General features: G+C 46.9%; 1 protein-coding gene across 1 annotated transcript; it reads right to left on the bottom strand.

The window, feature by feature from the left end:
* Nucleotides 1–4,434: 4,434 nt before the first annotated feature.
* LOC121578857 (matrix metallopeptidase-21) lies at nucleotides 4,435–18,761 on the bottom strand. Its single transcript, XM_041893191.2, has 10 exons — nucleotides 18,353–18,761; nucleotides 16,828–17,532; nucleotides 14,970–15,084; nucleotides 13,346–13,498; nucleotides 11,053–11,192; nucleotides 9,906–10,047; nucleotides 9,449–9,578; nucleotides 6,924–7,051; nucleotides 5,777–5,949; nucleotides 4,435–5,007 (listed from the first exon to the last, which is right to left on the bottom strand). Exons 1-10 carry the CDS (start codon nucleotides 18,503–18,505, stop codon nucleotides 4,690–4,692), a joined length of 2,157 nt encoding a protein of 718 aa, XP_041749125.2. The 5' UTR covers nucleotides 18,506–18,761; the 3' UTR covers nucleotides 4,435–4,689.
* Between the last annotated feature and the right edge of the window lie 52 nt (nucleotides 18,762–18,813).

Genomic DNA, 18,813 nt, shown 5'->3' with positions numbered 1-18,813 from the left:
GTTCAGACACACTGCATCCCCTTGACACCCTGTAGACGTTGGTGGTGTTCCCCTGTTCAGACACACCGCATCCCCTTGACACCCTGTAGACGTTGGTGGTGTTCCCCTGTTCAGACACACTGCATCCCCTTGACACCCTGTAGACGTTGGTGGTGTTCCCCTGTTCAGACACACCGCATCCCCTTGACACCCTGTAGACGTTGGTGGTGTTCCCCTGTTCAGACACACTGCATCCCCTTGACACCCTGTAGACGTTGGTGGTGTTCCCCTGTTCAGACACACTGCATCCCCTTGACACCCTGTAGACGTTGGTGGTGTTCCCCTGTTCAGACACACTGCATCCCCTTGACACCCTGTAGACGTTTCTGTTCAGACACACCGCATCCCCTTGACACCCTGTAGACGTTGGTGGTGGAATCGTCACGCCATCTGCCGTAAGACAATGCCCTGGAGGTCTAGGATGCCACGCCATACAGAAGTCAAGTGCACCATTTCCCACGGGTATAGTTGCAAAAAAAAAATTTTGCATTTGTAATGGGTCTATACAATGTGTAAAGCATGTAAAACATTGGGGATATCATTATCTTGTTCCGCTATAACAAGTATCTTCTGATCCGTAAGTGTGCTTTTATTGCTCTGTTCCTCTGGCGAAGTTATAGCTGGCCCTGATTCATTCCATGTGTTGAGAGTGCCCTCTGCTGGTCAGTCCAGAAGATTCATCCTTTGGTTGAAACTGTCAAGCACCAAGACTTTGATCTAAATAGACGGCCAATTCAATGTGGTCCCTTCTGGGACTGTCTTCCAGTCAGAAGGTAATTGTGAATGCTGTGTGTGTGTGTGTGTGTGTGTGTGTGTGTGTGTGTGTGTGTGTGTGTTGCACAGGAGGACGGCTCATAAAATGTCCGGAACGGAGCAAATGGAATGGAATCTAACACCTGGAAACCATGGAAACCATGTGTTTGATGCATTTGATACCATTCCACGAATTCCGCTCCAGTCATTACCAGGAGCCACGTCCTCCCCAATTAAGTGTCCCCCAACCTCCTGTGGTGTGTGTGTGTGTGTGTGTGTGTGTGTGTGTGTGTGTGTGTGTGTGTATTCACAAAGCACCACCTCACATTGGACTCAGGAAATAAGCACATTATCAACAGAACAGAATATGAATAAGATAATTGATTTGTATGCTGGTAGAAAGTGGAAAAGCTTTTCCAGGCACGGTGCGGCTCCACTTACCATACCAATATGGAACTCTCTCTCTCTCTCTGCTCTGAAATTGATTTCTACTTCAATTTATTAATAAAGTCTATGGATGGAGCAGGACCTGGAGCGGACTACCGGTTATCTGAGGCCCACCAGGAGTTTAATGTGTCAAGATGAGGTGAATTAATAAATAGAGTGCTTCTCAACTAACATATTGATTACTCAATTAAAGTTGTTAGGCTGCTGTGGTGATGGTCGTGGTTGTTAGGCTGCTGTGGTGATGGCCAGGTCGTGGTTGTTAGGCTGCTGTGGTGATGGCCAGGTCGTGGTTGTTAGGTTGCTGTGGTGATGGCCAGGTCGTGGTTGTTAGGCTGCTGTGGTGATGGCCAGGTCGTGGTTGTTAGGTTGCTGTGGTGATGGCCAGGTCGTGGTTGTTAGGCTGCTGTGGTGATGGCCAGGTCGTGGTTGTTAGGTTGCTGTGGTGATGGCCAGGTCGTGGTTGTTAGGTTGCTGTGGTGATGGCCAGGTCGTGGTTGTTAGGCTGCTGTGGTGATGGCCAGGTCGTGGTTGTTAGGTTGCTGTGGTAATGGTCATACCTAGTGATGGGACGATTGATACCGGAGCTCCGATGTAGTTTTCAAAGCACTACTGATCCAACACAATGTACCGATGCTCGTTTCAAAGTAACATTATCATGTGATCAATGACATCCAAAACCGTTTTTCAACCTTTGTATCGTAAAATGCAAGATCCCACTGATTTCGCAGTGGTTTCGGTGTTTTCTTCGATTCCAAGTTGCTTTCAAACACCGACCTGTACTGGACACCTTACAATGAAGTTAGGGTTAATGTTTTGCTTTCAATATCATTATTTTTGTTTGCAATACTAACAATTTTGTTTTCGAATTCAAAAGGTTTGCTTGATATTAAAAGGCACAAAAGTAATTCCATAACAATTGCGGTAAATTGAATATAGGGCTAACCTTGACTACTGTATTTTGCAGAATACTTGCTAAAAAACAGTTTGAATAGGGACAGAGTTTAATTGCGCTAAAAAGTGAAACAGTGATATTCAAATGACAATTTAAAATCTTACAAATATGCTATTCTGATATCTGCCATCCCATTGATTATTCTTTACCAGAATAAATATCGCCAAGTGTCACGACTTCCACCGAGGCTGCCTCCCCTCCTTGTTCGGGCAGGTTTCGGCGTTCGGAGTCACCGGCTTACTAGCTAATGCCGATCCATTTATCATCACTCCATTTGTCTTGTCTTCAATCACACACACCTGGTCCTTATTCCCTCATTAGTCATTGTATAAGTGTTCCCTCTGCTTCCTTGTCTGTGTGGGTGATTGTTTATTGTGGAGGTTAGTGAAGCGCGTGTATTTTGTATCGACGTGAGTATTTTCCTGTGTGCCTTGTATTTTTCAGTGCGCCTGTTTTGTGCGCTGGAGTATGTTTGACGCATTTCTGTGTAAACCTGTATTTTGCGGATTAAAGCCTGTTATTCTGTGATTTAACCTCCTGCGCCTGACTCCTTCAACACCACCTCATCACACCATGTTTAGAATTAGCTCTGTTACCATAGAGATTTCACTAATCAATCATTCCAGAATGTGTTCTGTGGTATTGATAAATTAAGCCAATCACAACCACACAAAGACAACAGCAGCATGTTTTGTTACAAGTCTTTAATAGGGAACATGTTTTTATTTGAACAGTGAGAGACAGAATAACAACAAAAAAATCCAGAAAAACGCATGTCAAAAATGTTATAAATTCATTTGCATTTTAATTAGGGAAATAAGTATTTGACCCCCTCTCAATCAGAAAGATTTCTGGCTCTCAGGTGTCTTTTATACAGGTAACGAGCTGAGATTAGGAGCACACTCTTAAAGGGAGTGCTCCTAATCTCAGCTTGTTACCTGTATAAAAGACACCTGTCCACAGAAGCAATCAATCAATCAGATTCCAAACTCTCCACCATGGCCAAGACCAAAGAGCTCTCCAAGGATGTCAGGGATAAGATTGTAGACCTACACAAGGCTGGAATGGGCTACAAGACCATCACCAAGCAGCTTGGTGAGAAGGTGACAACAGTTGGTGCGATTATTCGCAAATGGAAGAAACACAAAATAACTGTCAATCTCCCTCGGCCTGGGGCTCCATGCAAGATCTCACCTCGTGGAGTTGCAATGATCATGAGAACGGTGAGGAATCAGCCCAGAACTACACGAGAGGATCTTGTCAATGATCTCAAGGCAGCTGGGACCATAGTCACCAAGAAAACTATTGGTAACAAACTACGCTGTGAAGGACTAAAATCCTGCAGCGCCCGCAAGGTCCCCCTGCTCAAGAAAGCACATATACAGGGCCGTCTGAAGTTTTCCAATGAACATCTGAATGATTCAGAGGAGAACTGGGTGAAAGTGTTGTGGTCAGATGAGACCAAAATCAAGCTCTTTGGCATGTGTTTGGAGGAGGAGGAATGCTGCCTATGACCCCAATAACACCATCCCCACGTCAAACATGGAGGTGGAAACATTATGCTTTGGGGGTGTTTTTCTGCTACGGGGCCATGTACCGTAAAATCTTGGGTGAGAACCTCCTTCCCTCAGCCAGGGCATTGAAAATGGGTCGTGGATGGGTATTCCAGCATGACAATGACCCAAAACACACGGCCAAGGCAACAAAGGAGTGGCTCAAGAAGAAGCACATTAAGGTCCTGGAGTGGCCTAGCCAGGGAGCTGAAGGTTCGAGTTGCCAAACGTCAGCCTCGAAACCTTAATGACTTGGAGAAGATCTGCAAATAGGAGTGGAACAAAATCCCTCCTGAGATGTGTGCAAACCTGGTGGCCAACTACAAGAAACATCTGACCTCTGTGTTTGCCAACAAGGGTTTTGCCACCAAGTACTAAGTCATGTTTTGCAGAGGGGTCAAATACTTATTTCCCTCATTAAAATGCAAATCAATTTATAACATTTTTGACATGCGTTTTTCTGGATTTTGTTGTTGTTATTCTGTCTCTCACTGTTCAAATAAACCTACCATTAAAATTGTAGACTGATCATGTCTTTGTCAGTGGGCAAACGTACAAAATCAGCAGGGGATCAAATATTTTTTTTCTCCCTCACTGTAAGTCAGTTTACTGTGCAAACAGCAGTCACTCTGGGATCTCTGTTCTCATAGCTGGAGGGCCAGTCTGCTCCTCCCACAGTACCATGGCGTTGGTAAGAGTGCAGACAGATCTGGGTCCAGACTCCCCTAGCTCCTCCCACAGTACCATGGCGTTGGTAAGAGTGCAAACAGATCTGGGTCCAGACTCCCCTAGCTCCTCCCACAGTACCATGGCGTTGGTAAGAGTGCAAACAGATCTGGGTCCAGACTCCCCTAGCTCCTCCCACAGTACCATGGCGTTGGTAAGAGTGCAAACAGATCTGGGTCCAGACTCCCCTAATCCCACAATACCGTCATAACCCTCCTGTCAGCGGCGGGCCACCTTCAGGGCCGAGGGGTGAACGTTGCAAATGTCAAACCACTGTTCCCCCACCTCCCTGTGTGGCATCAGGCCGTTGTGTGGCAGCGACGGTCTCCTCCAGCGGTCTCTGCTCCTCCCCGCCGCCGCCACCCTCCAGAACTGTGCGTCCTTGAACAGAAAGACAGCGTTGTGCGTGTAGGAGAAGTAGGAGGCGTCTATGTTACCGCCTGGGTGATCCCCAGGCACCACTGCAGGGAACACAGCTGTGATCTTCCTGGGGAAGCCTGGGGCCAAGCTGTTGGCTGTCACGTCGAACGCATACACCTGTTGGAACACATTTACACGTTTAGATGACAGGGAGGAGGAACTAAATAAAAGAACCGTTGAAAAATCTATTCGAATGAGGCCGGTGATAAAATGTACTGAACGATCAATTTAGCAAAACAAACAAACTCTGATGGGGATTTTTATGCATAACACAATATTTTCATGTGTCATGTTTTAACAACTGATTCGTGCATTTTGTCCTCCACTTTTTCCACTTGGATATAATAAAGGAGGAATGTTTAAACTCTGTGGAGAATGATGTAGCCCTTCCGGAACTTTCTGTGTTTATGGTGAGAGATCTGCTGAGGAAGATTTCAAATGTACCAAATCAATCTTTATTTAAAGTGCTTTTAAAATCGCTAAACACTTTACATTTAAACAACAAAATCAAGCAGATGAAAGAAAAACTAAACAGGAAGAATGAAAGAAATTGTATCAAACATACAGCAACAATATGTTAATGACATATGGCTAATCAACATTTTTACATTTACATTTTAGTCATTTAGCAGACGCTCTTATCCAGAGCGACTTACAGGAGCAATTAGGGTTAAGTGCCTTGCTCAAGGGCACATTGACAGATTTTTCACCTAGTCGGCTCGGGGATTAGAACCAGCGACCTTTCGGTTACTGGCACAACACTCTTAACCACTAAGCTACCTGCCGCCCAGGTTAATGGTATATGGCTAATCAACAATATGTTGATGACATTATGGCAAATCAACAATATGTTAATGACATTATGGCAAATCAACTTCAAACTTACATTAGTGCCCTTAAAGAAGTAGATATGTGAGTCCCTCCTGTCATAGAAAGCTGTGTCTATAGGACTGGGCACCCCTGGGAACCCCTCAGAGATGAGTCTAGGGTAGCGGTGTCCCTCAGGGTCCACTGTCAACACCTGGTCTTTGCCATCGTCATACTCCCAGTACTGGGTGCCTAGTGTACACAAGGAGAGATTCATACAATATAGATTTATTCAACTTCTATACATTTTTTCATTACAGAGAACATTTCAAAATCGCTTTAAAAAAAACAAAAAACGAAACAAACAACAATCATATAAAACAGCTATATGATAGAGTAGGTTTGGACTATGATTTTCAGCTGCAGTTGAACGTTTTCAGGGTTTCAAGCCTCCAACAGATGTAGCCACAGTCAAGAGGGAGACTCAAGCCTCCAACAGATGTAGCCACAGTCAAGAGAGAGACTCAAGCCTCCAACAGATGTAGCCACAGTCAAGAGGGAGACTCAAGCCTCCAACAGATGTAGCCACAGTCAAGAGAGAGACTCAAGCCTCCAACAGATGTAGCCACAGTCAAGAGGGAGACTCAAGCCTCCAACAGATGTAGCCACAGTCAAGAGGGAGACAAGCTCCAACAGATGTAGCCACAGCCGAGAGGAGACCAGCCCCAACAGATGTAGCCACAGTCAAGACAAATAGACAAAACACTTTTAGACAAACAGAGTATACAGTATAAAATGCCCTTCCAGATCAGTGTTTGTGTGAGAGAGAGAGAGAGAGAGAGAGAGAGAGAGAGAGAGAGAGAGAGAGAGAGAGAGAGAGAGAGAGAGAGAGAGAGAGAGAGAGAGAGAGAGAGAGAGAGAGAGAGACAGAGAGAGAGAGAGACAGAGAGAGAGAGAGAGAGAGACAGAGAGAGAGAGAGAGAGAGAGAGACAGAGAGAGAGAGAGAGAGAGAGAGAGAGAGAGACAGAGACGAGACAGAGAGAGACAGAGAGAGAGAGACAGAGAGAGAGAGAGACAGAGAGAGAGAGACAGAGACAGAGAGACAGAGACAGAGACAGAGAGAGAGAGAGAGAGAGAGAGAGAGAGAGAGAGAGAGAGAGAGAGAGAGAGAGAGAGAAGAGAGAGAGAGAGAGAGAGAGATATTTACTGTAGTCAGTCCCATTACCTTTAAAGAAGTAGACAGCATCAGTGTTCCTGTTCCACACATGAACACATGCGTCCACCCCGTCCGTGGGAATGCCGTGCCAGCCCACCTGAAGTGCCACCGGGTCACCATAGCGGGTCCGGTTGGTCCTGTTCTCATACAGAGAGAGGAATGATTTGAACCCTTGCAATGAAGAACATATATATATTGATGTGCGTGTTTTGAAAAATGTCCCATAGGGTGGCGCAGGCCGTCATTGTAAATAAGAATTTGTTCTTAACTGATTTGCCCAGTTAAATAAAGGTTAAATAAAAAAATGGAGTTGGTCCCCCCCTTTGCTGCTATAACAGCCTCCACTCTTCTGGGAAGGCTTTCCACTAGATGTTGGAACATTGCTGCGGGGACTTGCTTCCATTCAGCCACAAGATAATTAGTGAGGTCGGGCACTGATGTTGGGCGATTAGGCCTGGCTCGCAGTCGGCGTTCCAATTCATCCCAAAGGTGTTCGATGGGGTTGAGGTCAGGGCTCTGTGCAGGCCAGTCAACTTCTTCCCCACCGATCTCGACAAACCATTTCTATATGGACCTCGCTTTGTGCATGGGGGCATTGTCTTGCTGAAACAGGAAAGGGCCTTCCCCAAACTGTTGCCACAAAGTTGGGAGCACAGAATCATCTAGGATGTCACTGTAGCGTTAAGATTTCCCTTCACTGGAACTAAGGGGCCTAGCCCGAACCATGAAAAACTGCCCCAGACCATTATTCCTCCTCCACCAAACTTTACAGTTGCCACTATGCATTCGGGCAGGTAGCGTTCTCCTGCGTCCACCAAACCCAGATTAGTCCGTCGGACTGCCAGATGGTGAAGCGTGATTCATCACTCCGGAGAACGCGTTTCCACTTCTTCAGAGTCCAATGGCGGAGAGCTTTACACCACTCCAGCCAACACTTGGCATTGCGCATGGTGATCTTAGGCTTGTGAGCGGCTGCTCGGCCATAGAAACCCATTTCATGAAACTCCTGACAAACAGTTATTGTGCTGACGTTGCTTGGAACTCGGTAGTGAATGTTGCAACCGAGGACAGGCGATTTTTACGCACTTCAGCACTCAGCGGTCCCATTCTGTGAGCTTGTGTGGCCTACCACTTCACGGCTGAGCCGTTGTTACTCCTAGACGTTTCCACTTCACAATAACAGCACTTACAGTTGACCGGGGCAGCTCTAGCAGGGCAGAAATTTGACGAACTGACTTTATTTATTTATTTATTTTTTGTCATTTAGCAGACGCTCTTATCCAGAGCGACTTACATGAGCAATTAGGGTTAAGTGCCTTGCTCAAGGGCACATCGACAGATTTTTCACCTAGTCGGCTCTGGGATTAGAACCAGCGACCTTTCGGTTACTGGCACAACGCTCTTAACCACTAAGCTACCTGCCGCACTGACTTGTTGGAAAGGTGGCATTCTATGACGGTGCCACGTTGAAAGTCACTGAGCTCTTCAGTAAGGCCATTCTACTGCCAATGTTTGTCTATGGAGATTGCATGGCTGTGTGCTCGATTTTAAACACCTGTCAGCAACGGTTGTGGCTGAAATAGCCAAATCCACTAATTTGAACGGGTATCCACATACTTTTGCCTTCGGAAAGTATTCAGACCCCTTGACTTTTTCCACATTTGGTTAGGTTACAGCCTTATTCTAAAATTGATTAAATTGTTTTTTTCCCCCTCATCAATCTACACACAATACCCCATAATGACTAAGCAAAAACAGTTTTTTAGAAATGTTTGCTAATTTATTAAAAATAAAAAACTGAAATATCAAATTTACATAAGTATTCAGACCCTTTACTCAGTACTTTGTTGAAGCACCTTTGCCGGCGACTACAGCCTCGAGTCTTCTTGGGTATGACGCTACAAGCTTGGCACACCTGTATTTGGGGAGTTTCTCCCATTCTTCTCTGCAGATCCTCTCAAGCTCTGTCAGGTTGGATGGGGAGCTTTGCTGCACAGCTATTTTCAGGTCTCTCCAGAGATGTTCGAACGGGTTCAAGTCCAGGCTCTGGCTGGGCCACTCAAGGACATTCAGAGACTTGTCCCGAAGCCACTCCTGTGTTGTCTTGGCTGTGTGCTTAGGGTCGTTGTCCTGTTGGAAGGTGAACCTTCACCCCAGTCTGAGGTCCTGAGCGCTCTGGAGCAGGTTTTTTTTTTATGTGATATTTAATTTTTTTATTTGTAATACCTTTGCAAAAATGTCTCAAATCAGTTTTTGCTTTGTCATTATGGGGTATTATGTGTAGATTGATGAGGGGGAAAAAACGATTAAATCAATTTTAGAATAAGGCTGTAACGTAACAAAATGTGGAAAAAGTCAAGGGATCTACTTCCTTTCCATACTTTTTATAATGATGACTTTGTTTTCAAAACACACATATATCTTTCTTGGTCTGTAGGAAATACAGGGATCTACTTCCTTTCCAGACACAAACCCAAAGTAGTTGAAGAGGTGAAAGGTCAACTTTATTATTGTCATTATTGGTGAATTCTTACCTGTTTTCATAGAGCCAGTACCAGCCATCCCTCATGAAGTAGGTGTTGAAACGAATCACCACCTCACCGTACTGGGTTCTCTCCTTCCTGATCCAGTCAAACACTGTGTTGAACTGACCCTTACAGCCCCCTGGAGGGAAACAGACCAGACACTGTGTAGACAGACAGACAGACAGACAGATAGATAGATAGACAGACAGACAGACAGACAGACAGACAGACAGACAGACAGACAGACAGACAGACAGATAGATAGATAGATAGATAGCCAGACAGATAGATAGATAGATAGATAGATAGATAGATAGATAGCCAGACAGACAGACAGACAGATAGACAGACAGGCAGGCAGGTAGAAATATAAAACGCAGGTATAGGTAGGTAGATAGTATATTCCTCTTTCGTCCACTAGGTGGTAATGTTTCCACAACTTTCACATACAGTAGCTCTCTCCTACCATAGAGGTGCTGTATGGCCTTCCTGTCCATCCAGTTCATCTCAAAGCCCGATTCCTGGGGCAGGTAACTGGGTTGCATAATGGAACCAGTCCTGTAGATGTGTGGCAGGCCCAGGACATGGCCTATCTCATGCACTGCCACCTGATGGATGGAGAAAGAGCGGTAGTATTCAGGGTTAATTACACTTTACTAATTTAGCAGACGCTCTTATCCAGAGCGACTTACAGGAGCAATTAGGGTTAAGTACCTTGCTCAAGGGCACATTGACAGATTTTTCACCTAGTCGACTCGGGGATTCGAACCATGAACTTTTCAGTTACTGGCCCAACGCTTAACCACTAGGCTACCTGCCTACTCCCTGATAATGCTCACTCATCCCTGACATTTATGACATGTATCGTGGACACAAATATGGAAAACAGAGTTGGGGTCAATTCCATTTCAATTGCGCCAATTTAGGAAGTAAACAAACCAATGAGGAACATATAATTTCAGTTTACTGACTGAATAGACTGACTTGAAATGGAATTGACCCCAACTCTGATGAAGAAATACTATCTGGGTTTTCCAATGCAATACATTTACATTACATTTTAGTCATCTAGCAGACGCTCCTATCCAGTGCATACATTGTTTTTTATTTTTTAAATATTTTTCATACTGGCCCCCCGTGGGAATCGAACCCACAACCCTGGCGTTGCAAACACCATGCTCTACCAACTGAGCTACATCTCTGCCGGCCATTCCCTCCCCTATCCTGGATGACGCTGGGCCAATTGTGCGCCGCCCCATGGGTCTCCCGGTTGCGGCCGGCTACGACAGAGCCTGGATTCGAACCAGGATCTCTAGTGGCACAGCTAGCACTGCGATGCAGTGCCTTAGACCACTGCCCCACTCGGGAGAAACAACAGTGGCATGAGGTTATTTCAATGTTTCTTAACCCTTGACATTTATGTCACTGAAACAAATGAGAAATACCACAATTAAATCTAATGAATACAAAATCTGGGTTTTCTAATATTTACATGAATGTAGTTTGTCTTATAAATGAACACAGGGAAGGCAGGCAGGTATAACACAAATCACAAGTATGTCAGATTTTACAGATACATCATCTTTGAATCACACATCCTGTCCCACACTCACTTTGAGCAGGCTGATCCCACTGCCAGTGTTAGGTGCAGTGAAATGTTCGTCGTCATCAAAGTGAATGTCTCCCAGGAACCATGCATGGGCAAACTCCCGTCCAGTACCATCAAACTTCTGGTTGCATCCCAAGTGTCTCCCTGTATGGTCGACGCACAAAGAAAAGACACATCTATCGTCATTGCCTCCACTAAATGTAAAGACGTTAAAAAAAATATGACAATTTTCAGGGAAGATACAGTACAATGAAATATATAGCCTGGTCCCAGACCTGTTTGTGCTGTCCTACCAGCTGGCAACAAGACAGCACCTACAGGTCTGGGACCAGGCTACAGTAGATGCAATTTGTTCATGACATTCAATTCATCCCAAATGCACAGGTAATATTGTCTAAGCCAAGGGGTCCGAGACATGCCTGGGTACCAGTCTGTTGATGCGAGACAAGCCTGGGTACCAGTCTGTTGATGCGAGACAAGCCTGGGTACCAGTCTGTTAATGCGAGACAAGCCTGGGTACTAGTCTGTTGATGCGAGACAAGCCTGAGTACCAGTCTGTTGATGCGAGACAAGCCTGGGTACCAGTCTGTTGATGCGAGACAAGCCTGGGTACCAGTCTGTTGATGCGAGACAAGCCTGGGTACCAGTCTGTTGATGCGAGACAAGCCTGGGTACCAGTCTGTTGATGCGAGACAAGCCTGGGTACCAGTCTGTTGATGCGAGACAAGCCTGGGTACCAGTCTGTTGATGCGAGACAAGCCTGGGTACCAGTCTGTTGATGCGAACAAGCCTGGGTACCAGTCTGTTGATGCGAGACAAGCCTGGGTACCAGTCTGTTGATGCGAGACAAGCCTGGGTACCAGTCTGTTGATGCGAGACAAGCCTGGGTACCAGTCTGTTGATGCGAGACAAGCCTGGGTACCAGTCTGTTGATGCGAGACAAGCCTGGGTACCAGTCTGTTGATGCGAGACAAGCCTGGGTACCAGTCTGTTGATGCGAGACAAGCCTGGGTACCAGTCTGTTGATGCGAGACAAGCCTGGGTACCAGTCTGTTGATGCGAGACAAGCCTGGGTACCAGTCTGTTGATGCGAGACAAGCCTGGGTACCAGTCTGTTGATGCGAGACAAGCCTGGGTACCAGTCTGTTGACGCGAGACAAGCCTGGGTACCAGTCTGTTGACGCGAGACAAGCCTGGGTACCAGTCCGTTGATCCGAACAAGCCTGGGTACCAGTCTGTTGACGCGAGCCGGGACAGTTGTGATGCGGCAGCTCCGGGTACCGGTCTGTTGACGCTGAGACAAGCCTGGGTACCAGTCTGTTGGAGTGCGAGACAAGCCTGGAAGAACCAGTCTGTTGATGCGAGAAGCCTGGGTACCAGTCTGCTGATGCGAGGCTTCTCGGGTCCCAGTCTGTTGATGCGAGACATGCCTGGGTACTGCAGTTGTGATGCTAGACGAGCCTGGCTACCAGTCTGCTGATGCGAGACAAGCCTGGGTACCAGTTGTTGATGCGAGATAAGCCTGGGTACCAGTCTGAAGATGCGGACAAGCCTGGGTACAGTCTGGTTGACGCTGAGAAAGCTGGGTACCAGTCTGTTGATGCAGACCTGGTACAGTCTGTTGATGCGAGTGGGTACCAGTTGTTGATGCGAGACGCCTGGGGACCAGTCTGTTGATGAAGCTGGGTACCAGTCTGTTGACGCGAGACAAGCCTGGGTACCAGTCTGTTGACGCGAGACAAGCCTGGGTACCAGTCTGTTGACGCGAGACAAGCCTGGGTACCAGTCTGTTGATGCGAGACAAGCCTGGGTACCAGTCTGTTGATGCGAGACAAGCCTGGGTACCAGTCTGTTGATGCGAGACAAGCCTGGGTACCAGTCTGTTGATGCGAGACAAGCCTGGGTACCAGTCTGTTGACGCGAGACAAGCCTGGGTCCCAGTCTGTTGATGCGAGACAAGCCTGGGTACCAGTCTGTTGATGCGAGACAAGCCTGGGTACCAGTCTGTTGATGCGAGACAAGCCTGGGGACCAGTCTGTTGATGCGAGACAAGCCTGGGTACCAGTCTGTTGATGCGAGACAAGCCTGGGTACCAGTCTGTTGATGCGAGACAAGCCTGGGTACCAGTCTGTTGATGCGAGACAAGCCTGGGTACCAGTCTGTTGATGCGAGACAAGCCTGGGTACCAGTCTATTTCTGCCAACATTCCAGTCCTCCGTGTCATTGCATTACAGGGACTGGTAAAGAGAGGGATGTTAGCAGAAACAGACTGGTACCCAGGCTAATACAAGACCCACCTGTGCCAAAACCCAGTCTGATGTCTACATCCTCCAGGGGAGAGAGTGTGTCCTCTACGAACTCCAGGGGAGACACCTCGCTCCACATCCTGAAGGCCAGGCTGATGATATGTCTCTGGTCCTGTATGGTCAGCTGACTGCTGTAGCCCTCTCCTAGAAATGAACAAAGGCCAGCACACACTATCTTCAATATGATATGTCTCTGGTCCTGTATGGCCCAGTTGGTAAAGCATGGTGGTTTAATTCCTGGGTCCGCCCACGTACCATGTACTGACCTGAAGCTTTGTCTGTATGTACTTCTTCTATTTCTTCATAGATCTAGAAACAACAACTCATAGTAACCCTCCTTTATCAGCCTCATAGTAACCCTCCTTTATCAGCCTCATAGTAACCCTCCTTTATCAGCCTCATAGTAACCCTCCCTTATCAGCCTCATAGCAACCCTCCTTTATCAACCTCATAGTAACCCTCCTTTATCAGTCTCATGGTAACCCTCCTTTATCAGCCTCATAGTAACCCTCCTTTATCAGCCTCATAGTAACCCTCCTTTATCAGCCTCATAGTAACCCTCCTTTATCAGCCTCATAGTAACCCTCCTTTATCAGCCTCATAGTAACCCTCCCTTATCAGCCTCATAGTAACCCTCCTTTATCAGCCTCATAGTAACCCTCCTTTATCAGCCTCATAGTAACCCTCCTTTATCAGCCTCATAGTAACCCTCCTTTATCAGCCTCATAGTAACCCTCCTTTATCAGCCTCATAGTAACCCTCCCTTATCAGCCTCATAGTAACCCTCCCTTATCAGCCTCATAGTAACCCTCCCCTATCAGCTTCATAGTAGCCCTCCCCTATCAGCCTCATAGTAACCCTCACCTATCAGCTTCATAGTAACCCTCCCCTATCAGCCTCATAGTAACCCTCACCTATCAGCTTCATAGTAACCCTCCCCTATCAGCCTCATAGTAAACCTCACCTATCAGCCTCATAGTAAACCTCACCTATCAGCCTCATAGTAAACCTCCCCTATCAGCCTCATAGTAAACCTCACCTATCAGCCTCATAGTAAACCTCACCTATCAGCCTCATAGTAAACCTCACCTATCAGCCTCATAGTAAACCTCACCTATCAGCCTCATAGTAACCCTCACCTATCAGTCTCATAGTAAACCTCACCTATCAGCCTCATAGTAAACCTCACCTATCAGCCTCATAGTAAACCTCACCTATAAGCCTCATAGTAACCCTCACCTATCAGCTTCATAGTAACCCTCCCCTATCAGCCTCATAGTAAACCTCACCTATCAGCCTCATAGTAACCCTCACCTTATCAGCCTCATAGTAAACCTCACGTATCAGCCTCATAGTAAACCTCACCTATCAGCCTCATAGTAACCCTCACCTATCAGCCTCATAGTAAACCTCACCTATCAGCCTCATAGTAACCCTCACCTATCAGCCTCATAGTAACCCTCACCTATCAGCTTCATAGTAACCCTCACCTATCAGCCACATAGTAAACCTCACCTATCAGCCTCATAGTAACCCTCACCTATCAGCCTCATAGTAAACCTCACCTATCAGCCTCATAGTAAACCTCACCTATCAGCCTCATAGTAAACCTCACCTATCAGCCTCCACTTCAGCACCATTTTGGAGAAGGCCATGTTTCCCCATGCATGTCTCCTCACATGTCTCTTCTGCCTCCGCTTGGACAGCAGTGAAACCAGGCGGCTCTGATGCTGATGAGGTCTGTCAGTAGCAGTGGTAGGAGGGCTCTGATGAGGTCTGTCAGTAGCAGTGGTAGGAGGGCTCTGATGAGGTCTGTCAGTAGCAGTGGTAGGAGGAGGGCTCTGATGAGGTCTGTCAGTAGCAGTGGTAGGAGGGCTCTGATGAGGTCTGTCAGTAGCAGTGGTAAGACGGGGGCTCTGATGAGGTCTGTCAGTAGCAGTGGTAGGAGGAGGGCTCTGATGAGGTCTGTCAGTAGCAGTGGTAGGAGGGCTCTGATGAGGTCTGTCAGTAGCAGTGGTAGGAGGAGGGCTCTGATGAGGTCTGTCAGTAGCAGTGGTAGGAGGGCTCTGATGAGGTCTGTCAGTAGCAGTGGTAGGAGGAGGGCTCTGATGAGGTCTGTCAGTAGCAGTGGTAGGAGGAGGGCTCTGATGAGGTCTGTCAGTAGCAGTGGTAGGAGGAGGGCTCTGATGAGGTCTGTCAGTAGCAGTGGTAGGAGGAGGGCTCTGATGAGGTCTGTCAGTAGCAGTGGTAGGAGGAGGGCTCTGATGAGGTCTGTCAGTAGCAGTGGTAGGAGGGCTCTGATGAGGTCTGTCAGTAGCAGTGGTAGGAGGAGGGCTCTGATGAGGTCTGTCAGTAGCAGTGGTAGGAGGGGGGCTCTGATGAGGTCTGTCAGTAGCAGTGGTAGGAGGAGGGCTCTGATGAGGTCTGTCAGTAGCAGTGGTAGGAGGAGGGCTCTGATGAGGTCTGTCAGCAGCAGTGGTAGGAGGGGGGCTCTGATGAGGTCTGTCAGTAGCAGTGGTAGGAGGGCTCTGATGAGGTCTGTCAGTAGCAGTGGTAGGAGGGCTCTGATGAGGTCTGTCAGTAGCAGTGGTAGGAGGAGGGCTCTGATGAGGTCTGTCAGTAGCAGTGGTAGGAGGAGGGCTCTGATGAGGTCTGTCAGTAGCAGTGGTAGGAGGAGGGCTCTGATGAGGTCTGTCAGTAGCAGTGGTAGGAGGGCTCTGATGAGGTCTGTCAGTAGCAGTGGTAGGAGGAGGGCTCTGATGAGGTCTGTCAGTAGCAGTGGTAGGAGGAGGGCTCTGATGAGGTCTGTCAGTAGCAGTGGTAGGAGGGCTCTGATGAGGTCTGTCAGTAGCAGTGGTAGGAGGGCTCTGATGAGGTCTGTCAGTAGCAGTGGTAGGAGGAGGGCTCTGATGAGGTCTGTCAGTAGCAGTGGTAGGAGGGCTCTGATAAGGTCTGTCAGTAGCAGTGGTAAGAGGAGGGCTCTGATGAGGTCTGTCAGTAGCAGTGGTAAGAGGAGGGCTCTGATGAGGTTTGTCAGTAGCAGTGGTAGGAGGTCTCTGATGAGGTCTGTCAGTAGCAGTGGTAGGAGGAGGGCTCTGATGAGGTCTGTCAGTAGCAGTGGTAAGAGGAGGGCTCTGATGAGGTCTGTCAGTAGCAGTGGTAGGAGGGCTCTGATGAGGTCTGTCAGTAGCAGTGGTAGGAGGAGGGCTCTGATGAGGTCTGTCAGTAGCAGTGGTAGGAGGAGGGCTCTGATGAGGTCTGTCAGTAGCAGTGGTAGGAGGGCTCTGATGAGGTCTGTCAGTAGCAGTGGTAAGAGGAGGGCTCTGATGAGGTCTGTCAGTAGCAGTGGTAGGAGGGCTCTGATGAGGTCTGTCAGTAGCAGTGGTAGGAGGAGGGCTCTGATGAGGTCTGTCAGTAGCAGTGGTAGGAGGGCTCTGATGAGGTCTGTCAGTAGCAGTGGTAGGGTCGTTCACTGTGTGACTGTGTGTGTTGCTGTTATTCTCTGTGTTGTTTATAGCAGAACCATTGAGAGTATCACCGACTGGGTCGTAATATTCTGTTGTGTTACTGGCAGATATATAATCTGTGTAGGTACTAACAGTGCTATTAAAAATGTCACTGAATGTGTTGTCAATCTCTGTATAGTTTCCATCAGTGCCACTAGAAATGTCACTGAATATGTTATTGTCCACTGTGTAATCAGTAGCAGTGCCATTTAAAGGACCACTGAGTGTATTGTTAGAGTATTCTGAGTTGTCTATGTTCTTAGTTAGCAAGGTGGCAGTGTTGTTTCCGAGTGCTGAGCTGGTGGAGTCGTGTGCGTCATCAGTAGCATCCATTTCAGTCTCCTTATCCGGGACCCCACACCTAGGCTTGTTCATGGCAACCTTGGTGGCGTCATCAAACACCCCTGTGACAGACAGGCCGGACACCTTCTGGAACTCTCTGAGAGCTGAGATGAAGGCTTGGCTTTCAGTGGGGTTTGGAGAGTCTTCATCTTCACCATCATCTTCATCATCTGTCTCTGCACGTGACAGTGATGAGTCTCCCTCCTGTATCCCAGATAGGAAGTCTTCCTCGCCAGTAAAGTCTTCATCGTTAGAAATGCCTGTTGTTTCTTCAAACTGGACCTCGTCCCAGTTCACTGGTCTTATGAAGCCATATCTTGAGAGAAATAGCTGGAAATATGGCATGTGGTTGAAACAGCTTTATTAAATGTAGAACTAACACCTCTATAACATCTTACAGGTAAATTAGCCAACATTCCACTCCCTGTACTTCATGTCATTGTGAAACCATTTTGACACATGACATCGAGTATAAGTGGAACGTTAGCTAAACCGACTGGTACCCAGGCTGTTGAACGTTAGATAAATCAAATCAAATCGTTATTTTCTCACATGCTCCGAATACAACAGGTGCAGACCTAACCATGAAATGCTTACTTACAAGCCCTTAACCAACAATGCAGTTCAAGAAATAGAGTTAAGAAAATATTTACTAAATAAAATACAGTAAAAAATAAAATAACACAATAAAATAACAATAACGAGGCTATCTGAAGAAAAAAAATGGTATGCACTCACTAACTGTAAGTCGCTCTGGATAAGAGCGTCTGCTAAATGACTAAAATGTAAAATGTATATACAGGGGGTACCGTTACCGAGTCAATGCGGGGGGTACAGGTTAGTCGACAGGGGGGAGGTGTCAATGTAAATTGTCAGGGTGGCCATTTGATTAATTGTTCAGCAGTCTTATGTCTTGGGCATAGAACCACTGCTATCCAGGCTAGCGATGCATCTGACTCGATATTTCACTGTTATTGTTTTGTATCGGTTTCCTTTAAAATAAATGCTTTGTTATCATCTTCAGTAAGAAAGTCAAACCTAATAGAACTACTCCGTGACTGTGTAATAGATGTTATGTTGAATAGCTGAACATCACATTTGCACATAATAAAATACTGATCACTTGGAGAAAAAAAAAAAAAAGTTTTACCTCTGCAGTCTCCTTGTCTGTTATGAGCTCAGCTTGGTGAGAGGAAGGGATCTGTAGATCGGAATGATCCCGACTGTGGAAGAGTTTCTCTGCATCAGGGGAGCTAATGCTGGTCAACAATAATACAGTTATCAGCTGGAGTAAAGTCAGCATCGTGGTTGTGCGTCTTGACACGGGTCAGTTTGTTGCGGGAAGATAATGATCGACTGAAGAGCGCATCTTGTCCTCAAAAGATTTACGGCTCCTTTCCTAAGTACACGCCCTTTAACGTGACACACTTTAGTACCGACACTTCAATAAAGTAGACACTCAGCTGCGAAAGGTAAACACCTCTTCTATTTAAGCGGCTGTTAAATTAAACGTCGGCCAAATGTGTTACTAACGCTTCCCTGGCTACTAATGGATACAATGCGTTTGAACTGTTGGCCTTTTGCTTTCATCCCGACAGTAGGCGACTCCGG

This window comes from Coregonus clupeaformis, chromosome 1, assembly GCF_020615455.1.
Source record: "Coregonus clupeaformis isolate EN_2021a chromosome 1, ASM2061545v1, whole genome shotgun sequence".
Taxonomy (NCBI): domain Eukaryota; kingdom Metazoa; phylum Chordata; class Actinopteri; order Salmoniformes; family Salmonidae; genus Coregonus; species Coregonus clupeaformis.
This window is presented reverse-complemented; position numbering and strand designations above follow the sequence as displayed.

Excerpts from the sequence above, each read along its gene's own strand:
- LOC121578857 (XM_041893191.2), bottom strand. The coding sequence starts at position 18,505 with ATGCTGACTTTACTCCAGCTGATAACTGTATTATTGTTGACCAGCATT. Across the intron at positions 10,048-11,052 it reads GTGGGATCAGCCTGCTCAAA|GTGGCAGTGCATGAGATAGG; the intron begins GTGAGTGTGGGA and ends TCCATCCATCAG. Across the intron at positions 5,950-6,923 it reads TGCTGTCTACTTCTTTAAAG|GCACCCAGTACTGGGAGTAT; the intron begins GTAATGGGACTG and ends TGTGTACACTAG.